The following is a 15,381-nucleotide window of genomic DNA, read 5'->3' as shown; positions in this document are numbered from 1 at the left end:
CTAAAAAAATGATGTTTGGGGCAACCCACTTGAGACCCCTCAGACAGAAGCTTTCTTTTTCACAATAAATATATTCTGCTTTTACCCTCCGTTGTTCCTAAAAGTCATTTTAGGAAATATGAGAATATCATTTAGAGGTCTTTCACTGAGACCACTGGACAGAAGTAAGAGTTTTGTAGTAGAGTGAAAGATATGGCCACACGCCTGTAATCCCAGCACTCAGGAGGCTGAGGCAAGACGGTTGCCATGAGTTTGAGGCCAGCCTGGGCTACGTAAGCAAGTTGAAGTCCTATGTGTACTACATAGTGAGAGCCTGCCTCAAAAAAAAAGAAGGTGAAAAACACAAGAAATTCAGGATACCTGATTTAAGGAGTAACAACTAGAAAACCATATAGTTAGGAAATGTTTCTTTTCTTTTTCTTGTTTTGGTTTTTGAGACAGGGACATATGACATCGTTCAGGCTGGTTTTGAACTCACTATGTAGCCCAGGCTGACATGGAACTGACAAACTCGAAGGATCTTCCTGTATCAGCCTCCCATTAAGCCAAGACTCCAGGCACAGGTCCCTATGCCCAGCCCTTAATTCCTCTAAATGCGTGAGGGAACCCAGCCCTTCCACTCCATCTGGCCATCACATATTACAACAGAAAGCACATTGTGGCCCACATGCTGCTACAAATGTTTACTAACGCAGCAAAGTAAGGGAGTGCCCACATGCACACACAAACACACGTGGAAGCCACGACGCCATCTTTAGCTGCTCTTCCCCAGAGCTGGCCTTGATCTTACACAGTGGAGCCTGAGCCCACTGTGAGCAGGACATGCAGCTCAGGAGCACAGCATCTGCTCTGAACGGGAGAACACTCAGTTCTATCCCTGCAGCCCCGGTGACACACCCTCCAAGGAAACTCAGTTCACTGTTAGCCAAAGCTCTTCAAGGAAACCAGTAGTGCTGTGCAAAGTAACTTAACAAAAATGCAAAAAATAAAAGGTACCTGTTGTTGCTTGAAATCGGGTCTTTTTTTGATAAGGTTATAAACAGTCACATATTTCATGTATAGTACGTAGGCTCTTTCCTCATCACGATCTAATCTGCATTCTTCTGCTGTCTTGAAGATCTTCAGAGCACTGTGCACATAACTTAAAAGGAGAGAAAAGATAATTAAAATGCTTGATATCTGGTAGAAAGGCAGAGGTCACATATGCAGTCTAGATTTTTTGTGTGCGTGTGCGTGGCATTAGGGACTAAACTTAAGGTATTGTCCCATATTCCCAGGCCCTTTCCCACTTTCTATTTCTTATTTTGAGACAAGATTTTTCTCAGTCAGCAAGCCACTAAGTTGCCCAGACTGGTCTTGGCCTTGTAATCTTCCAGCCTCAGCTTCCCAGGGAGCTGGGATCACAGGTGCAGGCCAGCACGCCCCACCCACAATAATCTCCACAGAGTAAATTTAATGATTTAGGTTGTACTACTTTACACCCTGCGTACACAGAGGTTTGGATACAACCAATTTCTACTTTCTCTGAGATGTGTGTAGTCTTGGATAAACCACTAGTTTCTCCAGGAATGCCCTGCTTTGGGTCTGACTTTAAAGACTTCTCTCTTCTTTGGTCCTAAGACAGTACAAAGGTGGCCTGATGGCTCTGACTGCTCCCTGTCTGAAAAGCATGTAAACATGCATGGAACAGAACTGCCCTCCCTGTCACCTCAGCACCCATCAGCAACGAAGTCCAACAAATAAGCCAACCACTCTTATTCTTCCCACAAAAGGTCTCTTTGCAATATTCAAAAGTATCACTTCATCTGGGGTTTTCCTTCTTGACATTTTTTAAGTTTTTACTAGTCTCTTGCCATCCTTGATATTTTATTTCCCACCTTCTGTTTATTTCTTTCGAAAATCTCTCTCTATGCACCCAAAGGTTTCATGAGAAACCTCTAAAACTGCTCTTTTGGGCTCAGAATGAAGTTTTTTGGAGTTTTTTATTTGTTTCCAGCTATGCAACCCTTATTTTTCCCTTTAACTTCTAAAATCTACTTTCCTCATGTCTGTGGACTATGGCTAGTTAGGTCCATCTTATTTCTGACTCCACAATAATGCAGTTACTTATTTATCTCAAATCTTTTCTTGTTTTGAGCAAAATAAATTTCAGAAGACAATTTCTCTTACTATCTTCTGATCCTTAATGGAGATACAACTAACAACAGATTAACAATTTTAGTGATTCCCTACTTCCAGCAAAACTACATTTCAGTAAATACCAAAGTAACTGATGTGATCTTTAAGTCATTTTTACCTCATTTTGTGAAAAGACAATGACTTGTGGCCAAATGATTTTTACAGACCCCTCTGACTGTCTCTTAAACTTATCACCTCTTTTATCTTCCCTGGACAGTAACCATGGGATCAGACAGCACACAACGTACTTTTTTTTTTTTCTTTTTTTGGTCTTTTTCCTTTTTATCAGTACCGGGGATCGAACTCACGACCGCCTGCTTGCAAGGCAGGCGCTTATGCCGCTGAGCTAAATCTCCAGCCCCATCACACAACGTACTTGTGAGAAGAATACACATGCACTGTGCCAAGACAAAGAACTTCCCTAGAGTGGTCTCCATTCATGCACATCTATCTACTAATAAGCTTTAAACTGCCTAGTCACCTAACTTGAACAGAAAAGGATCTAAAATTGAATGATCCAAACAAAGCAGCACAGGATGCATACCTCTTAGTGCTTATTTTCTCGGGCTTCACTTCTGTCTTCTTATTGAGGTCTTTTAGTGAAGAACTGAGGTAGAGTTCTTTAGGAACTGAAGCCACAGCAGGCATGATGAATAAGCTTTACTTTTCCACTTTCAGAATGCATGAAAAGTAGCTCTTTCCTGAAAGAAAACAATTTCACTAAGGCAAGTTTTCTCGTGAATAAGAGAGCAGTTTAAAAATGATTCTTCAGGGCTGGGCTGGACTGGAGCTGAGCAATTGCCTGGCACACAGGAGGCCTGGGCTCAATCCCAGCACAGCAAACAAAAATCAAAACAAAACTTCTGAACTATATTCTGTGCTAACAGCGTTAATATTAAACTATCTAGTATTTTCTTATTTTTATTCGGTTTTTACTTTTATTAGTACATACTGTAGTACATAGTGATTACAGTCATTGTGGGAATTCTAAATCCTCTTGAGTAGTTCTTTTGGGAATTCAAGACAATTGTACAGGACATAAACAAACAACAATATTTTTCAAATTTCCATTACCTAAACAAATTACTGAAATATTTCTCTTTTCTCGTTGGTATCAGTTTGTAGAAGAAAACGACTTGTACGTGGAGCCGTACAGAATCACACAGAACTGGGGACAGAAGCGGCCTCTGTTTCTACCTGGAACACCCCCACAGGCTGGTACCTCACGAGGCCCTTCGTCTCCATTCGCTCACAAAGCCTAACCAGAAGGTGCCACAGCAGCAAGCCAGGTACAAGCAAAGGGAAGGCGGGTGTGAGGCCCAGCACAGGCTATGTGCGGAAACACAGCAGGGGACCTGCCACGGGAGGCAGCTCGGCAGGACCTAAAAGGTCACTGCACGAAAACTTCCAGGCCCTCCTAGCTCATACGAGGTCTTCCACGATGAAGTAGTAATTACAACTTGAAAAAAAGGCTACGTTTATGCATTTAATAGATGGTAACTTTTTCTACCACTTTCCGTTCTCTTAAAATTTTCATCCTATTATGAGCTTACTATTACTAGATGAACAGACATCCAATCCTAAAAAGTCAAATAAGGTACAGCTTTCAGTGAAAGGCGTCAGGTGACTTACATGAAACTCTAAAAGCATCTCCACTTTATGGTGATTCTGGTCACATTTTATATTAAATATTGCTATGTTATGATTTCTTAGTACTTAGTGATGAGTATTCATGTGACTTTATCTTGTGATAAACTATTAACTATCACTTCTAACCCTGTGCCACCAACCCACTTAGTCACGCAAACATTCTCCACAAATCATAATTTTAACATTTTCACGGTTCTCCACCTGAACTTGCTCTATGTAGCTATAAACATGGGTTGAACCAAGCCCCTTGATTCGATTTGAAACCTATGCAATTAGGACACTGATCTCATAAAGGAAACCTATGCAATTAGGACACTGATCTCATAAAGGCTTTCTACACTTTACTCGCCAGTTTGCCTAAGTAAGTATTGGATCCTGGTCTAAAGCTGAGTAACAGAAGAAATCTCTGACCACACCATCACCCTCAGGGGAATCTACTGGCCTTAAATCCTTCTGGACAGCAGCTTAGTATCAACCCAACTAAGAGGTCCACTAAGAAAAGGTCACACAGGGCTGCCGTGCACCTTCTCACAGGGAGGACAGCACTGCCTGGGTGGATGTAACCACACTCACACTGCAGGACAGACTCTGTTCAAGACAGATATCAGTGAGGGCGAGGGCTAGGTGCCTGCTCTCCTCTCAGAGACACAGCTTAGGCAGGAAACACCCTTGGCTTGCACTTCACCCCTAAGCCCTCCATCCCCAAAACGGTGAGACAGAAAATAGGCTTTCCTGCAACATGACACCATGGAAAGAGCCACTGCTTAATTATACAAACAAGTAAAACTACAGACAGACAGGAAATGCCACACACAGAATATGACCTCTCTGGGGGAGGCGGGGAAGTAACCAACCAGGGGAACCTCAGGGCCAACTACCTGGAGGATGAGCCAGAGGGATGGCAAGGGGCAGGGCAAGGTCAGCTGAGGCAATGTGATGAAACTGTGTCTCAGAAATACAAAGGGCTGGAGCTCTGACTCAGTGGTGGAGTGCTCGCCCAGCACACACGCCTGCTCAGTGTCTGGTAATAAACACACACACACATACCCCCCAATGAAACCAGTGGCCAGAGAAATAGAAACGTTCAGAAGTTACAGGTTAGACAAATAAATAAAAATAATGTGTATGTATATTTATACTGATTTTTTAAAAGCCAGACTTGGAACAATGGAAGAGATGGACTGCCAGTCTCAGGACAACAGTCTAAGAGGAAGCGACAGCATGGCATCAAGGAATAAAGACAGAACTTCCGGGAGGTGGTGCGGAAAACCAAGGCCGTTACAGTGCTACACAGCCCTCTCTGCTGCAGGCAGTGGGCTGGGAAGGCACCGCGACTATGGATAAAGCCTGGATAGCAGGCAAGGAGAGCCCTTCCCACCTCAGCCGGAGTGGGGGGATGTGTCCACTCAACTGCAAAGTTGCCACGAGCTCCCCACGCAGGCTGGCTTTTGAAAACGAGTCCCCAGAGCCCAGGCATGTTGGAGGGCTGACAATACCAGTCAAGTACAGTAAGATAACGACTCAGGCCTGAAACGGACAGAGAAAGTCCTGGGCAGGAGGCATCAGTTTTTCCAACTCCACCATCTATCGGGCATCCACACCAGAGGTCTAATGACAGGAGAATGTTCCCAAAGTCAGGTCAAATCACTCTGATGACTCATCACAATTAGGTTTCTTGGCTGGGAAAAGAAAATATCGATTTGAACTTCCTAAAGCGAAGTTCTTGAATATGCACTCAGTTGAATGTTTCTCGTTATTAATTTTAAAGACTGGATCTTTAAAAGACAAGGAATATGTAAACTACATACATTATCCAGGCAAACTTAAAATAATAAATTATTAACTATTTTAAAGTTCAATTCAATTCAAGCCCTCACAGGTATCTGCTGTAAAGTGCTTCCAGAGTTTAGATACGGTCTGTTTCCTCACAAAATTTACAAAGCTAATGGGAAAGAGAAACCTGTAAGCAGTGCTAATATAACACAGTAAGATAAACTACTAAGTTACAGATAAGGTACTAAGAAAAAATAAGACTATATGACTACAGAGATTTTGGCAGGCATCATGGAATAGATGGCAACTGACCAGATGTGACTGCACATACCTGTAATTCTAGCACTTTGGAAGACAGGAGGAGGACAGGTTCAAGTCCAGCCCGGGCAACTTAATAATATCCTGTCTCAAAACAATAAAAAAAGCACTAGCAATACAGCTTAGTACAAAGGCCTTGGGCTCATTCCCCTAAACCAAAATAATAATAATAATAATAATAAATTAAATTAAAAATAAAACAAAAATAAACATTCAGTGTGAGTACTGGTGATAGAAGGTTTTCAACAGCGATAAGGAACAGCAAGAAGAAAGTGTCAAGAAGGTTAAAAGCATCTTTAGGAATCAGACACCATATAGAACAAACCAGGATCTACTGGGCAGGGGAGCCTGAGAAACAGTCCTGCAACAGATAACAAAAGGCATTCAAAGTCACACGAATGCACTGCCTCAATTTCCTGGAGGAGATGGGGAGCCAGCAGGGTTCTGAGGCAGGGAGTGCAATGCTGCAGGCACAGGAGGACAGAGAGGCTCCCACACGCACAGGGATAGGAGGCAGAGGAAAGCTGGTAAGCCACTGTCACGATCCTGGGGAAAGATAACAAAGACCAGAACTAGGGTGGCAGAGACGGAATGGAGGCGGTACACACCATAAACACGGCAATGGTACAAGGATAGGACTTGGCAAGTGGTTACAGACAGGGAGGAAATGTACAGGGACAACATTCTGCACCATGATGTTACCAACACTGTTAGCAAGGCCTTCCGGGAGACAGACTAGGCTTTTTTGAAGCTACCTTCCCCGTCCCTATTTGGTTTCTGAGAACAGCTCCAATAAGTAGCAGTCCCCTCTTATAATGTCAAAAGACCATCATAGGACCAGTTGTTTCTATTTTTTATTGACATCATGTTATACTGGCAAATAGTGATGCTCATGCTAGAGATGCTCCTGCAAATAAGACAGCAAAGAATGTATGTCTGGCCTAAATGTGAAGTTCAGTGTTAAAAGTTCCAAGAAGTCGGGGCTGGGGATTTAGCTCAGTGGCATAAGCACCTGCCTTGCAAGCAGGCAGTCATGAGTTCGATACCGATTAAAAAAAAAAAAAAAAAAGAAAGAAAGAAAGAAAAGAAATCAGTTTAAAAAGTTCCAAGAAGTCATTATGCTGCATTTTACCATTAAATCTCAACATTAACTGATGAAGGATAACTTAAGGCCAGGATGACTGAATAAATTCATGATTTCCTTATTCTGCCTGCAAGAATTAAAAGCTAAGAAAACAAAGCAGCAGCACAAGTAAAAAAGAAAAAAGCAACAAAAGCAAACCTACTAATACATACTCAAGAATATTTAATTTCTGGCTGGTCCAATGGCAGTGGGTTATCAGAACTTAACATTAGTGTCACTAAATAGTATACCACCACCACCCCCACTGCTAAATTTGAGGCTTTAAAAAAAACAAAGAATATTTAATTTCCACAGAAGTCAGTTTATTCAATCTGATTAATGTGGAACAAACTAATGTAACACATAACCCAGTAAAATACATTATGCTTTAAAAGGGCTCGTTAAGTTAACAAAACAAAACAAAAACCTCAAATGTTCTACAAACAAAAGCTAAAATTTAAGATGTATAAACCAACAAAGATGAAGCCCAGTGATGACAAACAGCAAAGACCCAACCAACACTGAACCTATGTATTCACTGAACAGGTAGACCACGGAAGGCGACATGTATCCTTTGACTGCTCATCCTTCCAGGGACAGGTAGAGAGGAGTTGAACTACAGCGATGATTAGAAAACTCTGACTTAAAAAGTAAAAGCAAGCTGGCTTTGGTTCCAGGCCAGCCTGAACTGCAGAGAAATACCCTGCCTCAAAAAACAAAGATGGTCTTACTGTCTTCCCCTGGGCTTCTCCCTGGCCACTGCCAACGTCTCTGGCAAGCAGGGCAGGAGGTGGAGCCTGCTTAGCCATCGCCCTCCATGCCCACCAGGCCTGCTCTTCAGGCAGCAGCAGAGTTCTCAGCCGGCTCTGGGCGTCCCCTAACTCTCACATCCTCCCTCCCACATAAAACACCACAGACGACTAAGGATTGACGGTATTATGTCTCAAAACAACCCTAACAGATCAAGTGCTTGACCCTCTCGAGACTTTATCACTACTAGAACTTCGGCTATTTTCTGAGTGCCTGCTGTGCACCTAAAATTGAAATCAATGCTTGAAGGCCATGTTTTTAAAATCTGAGAGCACTGCTGAAATGTTTTAAAAATATGTAACATAGAGGACAAAACAGCAGAGTATGTCACACCTAGCAAGAGGTAGTGGGAACTTTAGAAGCAGGGCCTCACATGGATGCTGTCCACAATGGGCAGAAAGGACTGGGCAGCTGTGGGGCCCTGGTCCCTGCCTGGGGCTCTCTGGCCTTCTGTCCCCAGACCTGATCTGTTCCAGTCCAGTGGGCTTCCTCAGTGTCACCATGTGGGATGCAGTGAGGGAGTCCTGTCTGGAGGCCACCTTCCAACAGTGAGCTAAGTAAACCACTTTATAAAACACACAGATGTCTCGTTACAGTAATGGAAAGTGAACTAATACAGTGTGTATTAGTGTATTATGTTTCTTAGTATAGGTAACAATTTTTTACAAGACTAAACATCTCCCCTTACAACGATGCTCCTCCGAGTGTGGTCCAAAGACTAACACAATTGTGGAACTATTTGCTAACAGTCTGTGATAAAATAAGACTCCTTTACAGGAAAGCAGGTAACTCAACCCTGAGAGCAAAGCATCTAAAGAAAAGTGGAAATAGGCATTCAAAAGCAGCAGAGAGACCTGATACTGAACGCGTAAGCAATTACTGTTAAGCTGCACTAACATTATAACCCTCGAGAGATAACTTTGACACTCAAATGTTACCTAGGATTTGATTCAGAATAATTCTTTTTAAATTTATGCCATATATTTAGAAACTTCCTCAATACTTTCTAAACACAGACATCAGCCAGACAGCCACAGTGTTACACAGCTTGTAGTACTAGCTACTTGAGAGGCTGAGGCAAGAGGACTATGTGAGCCTATGAATTCCAGGCCAGCTTGACAAAGACCTGTGTCTCAAAAATTATAAATAATAAAATCAATAAATACATTTTAAAAATCAATAAAATATAATAGTAACTAAGAATACATCACCAAGGAAATGAGCTCTTGTTTCTTCGCAGCGGACAACTTACTGGAAGGGCCCAGACTGTGTACCTGGGGTGAGGGTGGGGTGGCAGTTCAGGAATAAAGATTTAGAAGGGAAAATAATAAAAACGTAACATCATGGAAATCAAAAAAAGAACTCTAAGGAATTTTACAGAGCTCTTGGACTGCTAAGGGGGGAAAAATCATAGTCAAATAGCTAGGGCTAGTTCAAAAGAATGACTATATAAACTGGCTTAAAATTTGGTGAACACTTAGAGAATACCCACAAGGTGCAGTGTTGAAATCTTTAAGGGATACAAAAAATGTAGCACCACCTAACATCCCCCAGTGGGATTTTTCTACCTCATTCCAAGAAAGACAAGTACATAATGTGAATACGAAGAATACTAGGTACCAGAACCCAGGAACCAGCAAATCATGCCACAATCTGTTCATTTGATTAAGGAAGACCATTCCTAAAAGCAAACAAAAGGAACCTGTTTTCTAGATGTTTACCCACACATAAAATTTTAATCCATTTATTTTATCTAGTACCTCATTATTTTTTTAATAGTTGTAAAACAGATAAACAGAGAACCAGACCATACTTACTACAGTACTATGGATCAAAAGACATGGCTTCAAACTGGACGTGATGGTAGACACCTACAGCCCTGGCTAAGCCTGGTCAATCGAGCAACTTAGCAAGACCTGTCTTCAAAAAGTACGACACAGTTCTCAATCCTACCTATAAATTAGAATCACCTAAAGAACATTTTAAAAATACTGATACCCAAACCCTACTCTTCAACAATTAAATCAGAATCTAATTTTTTTTTTAATACTGGAGACTGAATACTTTGTACTGACCTACATTCCCAGGCCTTTTTTGTAAAATTTTTCAGAAAAGCTCTTGCTAAGTCATTAAGTTGACTAAATAGGCTCAAACTTGTCATCTTTCTGCATCACTACCCTGGCTTACAAGGGCATTTTTAAAAATTCTCCAGGTGAATTCTTATACATAAGCAAGACAGAACCATAAACATGGAGAATGTATGTTACTAGAAGCAATAAAACAGGAATACAACAATTGTTTCTAGCTGAAATCACCATCATAAACCATATAAGCTACAACCCACCAAAATTATGAGAAATCATTTTTGCTTCTAAAATTATGCAACTAAGAAATTAAAATCAGAACCCCCAAGATTTCTATGCCTATAACTTTTTTCCAGGAGTATTTATTTTGAAATTGGCATTATATGGTATAAGAATTTCACCTCACTCTAAACATGGGTTTATATCACTATTGGTATCTTTCAGAGTTTAGTGTTGTGTACAATTAGTAAACTAATTATAATGGTAGTCAAGAGACAGGCTTAGTTATCTCAATGACTTTATTTACTACACATAAGTACTGTTTTACTTGAATTAGTATGGTTATAATTGTGGAATTCCAAACAAGCTTAATATTTCATCATTTACTGCTAATAAATTTAGTATCATAGAAATGTAGCTGTCTTATTTTCTTTTTATTAATCATATGAGCACATTCTTTAAATTCTCCCAACAACCACCCACACCATTGCCATTTCTGTTTACCATCATCTTCAAAATGAAACAAAAATGATTCCTCTGCTTCTACAGCTACTACATCAAGTAAAAAAAGACAGATGCTTTTCTAACTGTCATGAACATACAGTTATAAAGACACTAGAAATGTACCTTATAAAGCCAAACACGAGACCAACACTACTTTGTTATCAAAATTACAGTAAGTTTGGCCACAAATTCTTTGATATTTTTTTGCTTTAAGGTAGACAGGAGTTAGGCAGGGGTATAGCTTAAAGTCCTGGATTCCCTAGCATAAAATAAGAAAAATAGGTTTATAACCTGGAGGGAGAGCTTTCAGACTGCTTTAAGCAGTAACGTTGGAAATAATGTACAAACTTCTAGGTCCAAGTGTTTAAGAGGCTAGGAGCTTCCACTTTCTGTTTTGAAACACATATTACTGAACCCCAGCAGCCATGCCATTATGCACACAGCCCATCAACTGCCATCCATAAGACTTCCCAGGGTCCAGGCCGGCTGAGCCTTAAGATAACTCCCACCTCAGCTGCTTATCTGAACACAAATGTGTGAAACCTTAACTGAGAACCTAGGTAAGCCAGCGGGGATACCAAATTGCTATTTATTTATTTATTTATTTAGGTACTGGGAATCAAACTCACAGCCTTGCACTTGCCAGGCAGGCGCTACGTCACTGAGCTATCTATATCCCTGGCCCTAAACTGTCATTTTAATTTCATTTTGTTTTCCACTGTTTCTCCAGAGTGATTTGTTACATACTGATAAGTAACAGAGATAACAGTAACATTTCTTTTCTTTTCCTTTTTTTTTGTACAGGACTTCAACATGTTGCCCAGGCTGGCCTCTAATTTCTGGGTTCAAGCAATCTTCCTGCTTCAGCCTCCTGAATAGTTGGGACATAAAATATTTTTTAAATGCTTTCTTAAAACTAGGCATGGAGTGGCCAGGGATTTAGCTCAGTGGCGTAAGTGCCTGCCTGGCAAGCGCAAGATAGTGAGTTAGATCCCCATTACAAAAAAAAAAAAAAAACCAAAACTAGGCATGCACACTCGTTATCCCAGCACTCAGGAAGGTTAGACAGTTTGCCATGACCTTGAAGCCAGCCCAGGTACACAGCGAGTTCACCAACTTGAGCTACACAACCAGACCCTGTCTCAAAAAAACAAAATGAAATTTAAAAAACATTTCCATAGTTATATCTAATTCAACTAGCAACACATTTAAATAATCTTTTATTTCTACAAAACAAGGGTGTACTTCCATGTTGAAAACTTCATAATATTCTATGTTTCACTTTTAAAAAGTTTGATATACTGATTTTCTCTAAATGTCTTACTTTACCAAGCCATGTATTTTGTGGTTCCTTTCCATTACGTTCTCATCAATAAACAAATACCCATAAGAATTAGAAAAACTCAACTAAATATATTTTTAAATTAAATACTACAGACACCTTAGAAACATTTTTTTAGCTTATCTTATGTACTGTTTTCTCAAAGAATACATGTCTATGTGCAAAATTTCACTGACATGGTTTTTTTTTCCTTTTACTACCTAATTTTGCACTTTGTTGCCACAGGAATAAATACTTCTTTCTGGACCGGATGGCTCCTGTCGTTGTTGGTGGCAGTGTTTTTTGTTTTTGTACCAGGGACTGAACTCAGGACCTCGTGTTTGCCACCCAGGCATTTACGCCACTGAGATAAACCCCTGGCCCAAGAATATATATTTCTAACAGTCATACCAGCATGACAAGGACGTACCAGGCACCTTTCTGGCACTCTACTGTAATGATGGTAAACTATGTAAATGTATTGTGAATGACGTTCAATAATGAACCCTAGAAATCGGCTTCAAGGCAAAATTTGCTGATGTAGCAGAGCCACACAGCAAGCATACAAAAGGCACACTTCTTAACAAATATCATTTGGCATGTTTAATAGAGAAGGATACCCACAATACTAAGGATGGTATAAAGGCTCAAAAATGTGTAACATCCTTTAGCAAGGCATTCCTTTCTTCTGAAACTTACAGCTCTTAACAAATACTAAATTCCCTAGGCGCTCCAACACCTCTGAGTCAAGTAAATATCCCGATTTAGTGACTTGTTCAAGGTCACAGGATTAACTAGAGGCAAGAAGCGTGGTCTGCAGCTTTAGGTGTAAATGCTCATTACTGCGATTCACGATTCTGATAATTTCCTCGGTATAGCAGGGATGATATTAAGTTGTCCGCGCCACAACTCTAAGACAGAAGGCACATTTCAGAAGAGAAAAGTCGCTCTCTGAGGAACAGGATGAATTGGGAAATACTGGTAAGAGTTGCAACAAGGCCTGGGATTATAAAAAGACACCAGAAAATCAGAAAAAGGAAGTATGGGGAAAGAGGTCAAAGTCGGGTGCGAGTGTCCACGAGAAAGAGGGACGGCAGGGCCACCTTCTAAGCGGAGAAAACCACGCGAAATTCTCCGGGCAGCCCCAAGGAGGCAGCGGGGACGCCTGGAGGCCGGGCCGGTCCTCCCCAATCAGCCAGTCCAGGGTGGTCCCACCCCTCTCCGTGGACAGGGCTGGGCTCCGGTGCCCAGCAATCGGCGAAAGGACAGCGGGGCCACTGCGGACGACTTCCCCGGGAAGAGGGGCCAGAGGCCAGGCCTGCACTCACCGTGCGCCGGCCGCCTAGCTAGCGCCGGCCTGCGCGCCCAACGCCCATCGCCCACAGCCCGAGGGAGCCGCCGCAGTCGTTTTCCGGACGGAACTAGCGGAGTCGGCCCCTTTTCCCAGTTTGCATTGCGTGGCGACGCGTCGCGTCTCTAGACGTCATGGAGGCGGGACTTCGCGTGCGTGCTTTAGCCCCGCCCCCTTCCGCTTGGTGTTCTTGGCAGAGCTGAGTACTTCCGGAGTAGACTGCGACTGTGGGTCTTACGGACCAGAGTGGGGACATGCGAACGAGTCCACGCCCCATAGACTCATGGACTGTGCCTTTCCAGGCACAGCTGGGTCGCCCTGGTTTCTCGTAGCAACTGGGGTCTTACAATTACAGTATTTGTGTATTCAGAGCTCCTGAGAGGCTGAGTTACCTCGAATTGTAGGCCCCTGCTCTTTTTCAGTGGTGTTTTTCTCTTCATTTGGGAAATGAGAAAAAACTAGAAAAATGATTTGAATGCCCTCATACTTTGGTTGAATCGCATCCGGATCCAAGCCTTTAGCCCAAGAAGATCAGGCATGATCATTAAAGACAAAGCATCCTCACACACGCGGTCTTGTAAAAGCCTGTGTTTGCAACAGCAAAGCAAGTGGTGGGAGCTGCGTCCTCGCATAGAGCAGAGCAGTCGGAGGCTTTGGGTTTCTGTCAATGCAGAGTGCTGAGCGGCCCAGGGGTCTCCCAGGTGGAACTGGTCAGGGTAGTGTATGCTGGATGGGTGCTCGGTAACTTGGTGAGGGATAATACATAGGAGCTCGGCCCTGCAATGCTGCATGCACAGTGCTCTTCCAGGAAGGGTTCATTTCCTGTGCATTCCAGTGAAAAGCAGGTGAAAGTTGATTATTTCTTTTTTGTCTAAATTATACAATGTTTCCTCCCAAATAGGTAAGACATAAATACACTGTAATCCCTTTACTGAATAAACAAAACCTCAATAACTTTTTGTAACTAAATTTTAAAAACTGTTTAGGAGGGGTCTTAAGGAAGAAACCTCACACATCACCTCCGCCTCTGTTGAGCACTCTTACAGACTTGGCTTAAAAAATAGGGCCGAGGATATAGCTCAGCAGTGTAAACACCAGCCTGACAAGTGCAAGGTCCTGAGTTCGATTCCCTGTCCTAAATAAATAATAAAATAGATTTGGGTAAGCATTACAAACACAACACACAGCCCTGAGTTTAGGATAGACATCAAAGAACAAAGACAAGAATTTGGAGTGGTCTGACAATAACAGAAGAGGGCAGGAATGGAAAGTGAAGGAGGAAGAAAGACAGTGGGCCGAATTAATGAAAAGGCCTCTGAAGATGGGGTCAAATGGATTATAATAAATAGGACTCCTTTATAATCACCCCCAAAGTTTACGTTTGTTTACTTGCTTGCTTTCTCATTTGTAATTCTTCTGTCTCAGCTCCCCAGAGGGATGAGATTACAGGAGTGGAGCTGGACATCTGGCTCTCTGCGGTTATTTTTCTTCTGTTGATATAACTGTGCTGCAGTTCTTCCCAGAAAGTGGAATTTCTCCACTTCCCTAAAACTTAGATCAAGTTTGCTAAAACTCTGTCATTTCCATGAACTTTTGGGAATACTGAGGAAAATTTTACAGGCAAGTCAACAAGTGAAAAACAGAAGCCCGGCAGAGAAATGACATGATGATGCCTAAACTGGGCTAAATTGGTAGAAGCAGAACAAGAATGTTCCTAGGTAACTGACAGAAATCAACCAGCGGGCTTTGGACTTTCAATACTTGTGGAAGGAGGGATTTTCTTTGGTAGTACTGGTGACTGAATCTAAGATCTTCACACTGAGACACAACCACAGCCCTTTTTGAGTTATTTTTAATATACTTTGAGACAAGGTCTTGTTAGATTGTCCATGCTGTGCTCAGCTTGTGATCCTCCTGCATCAGCCTCCTGAGTATCTGGAATTACAAGTAGTATACTACCTCGTGTGGCTCCCAAGCTAATGGTCCTTTTTGTGGTAGAAATTATAAAAATAGGGTCCCTTTCTGATTGATCTCTTTTCCTACATCAGCT

At 41.9% G+C, this 15,381-nt stretch overlaps 1 protein-coding gene across 1 annotated transcript in view; it reads right to left on the bottom strand.

Moving 5' to 3' along the window:
• Usp8 (ubiquitin specific peptidase 8) overlaps positions 1-13,453 on the bottom strand; it is a 61,393-nt gene extending 47,940 nt beyond the window's left edge. Inside the window, exons 1-3 of the mRNA XM_003471868.5 lie at positions 13,309-13,453; positions 2,723-2,879; positions 997-1,141 (exon numbers count right to left, since the gene is read on the bottom strand). Coding sequence (XP_003471916.1) covers positions 997-1,141; positions 2,723-2,826 — 249 coding nt within the window. The 5' untranslated portion in view covers positions 2,827-2,879; positions 13,309-13,453. The remainder of the gene's footprint in view (positions 1-996; positions 1,142-2,722; positions 2,880-13,308) is intronic.
• Between the last annotated feature and the right edge of the window lie 1,928 nt (positions 13,454-15,381).

The sequence above is a fragment of the Cavia porcellus genome, unplaced genomic scaffold (assembly GCF_034190915.1).
Source record: "Cavia porcellus strain 051 isolate PalLab524CR breed Dunkin Hartley unplaced genomic scaffold, mCavPor4.1 scaffold_1, whole genome shotgun sequence".
Classification (NCBI taxonomy): Eukaryota; Metazoa; Chordata; class Mammalia; order Rodentia; family Caviidae; genus Cavia; species Cavia porcellus.
The sequence above is the reverse complement of the archived record's forward strand: the minus strand, read 5'-3'. Positions and strand labels throughout refer to the sequence as shown.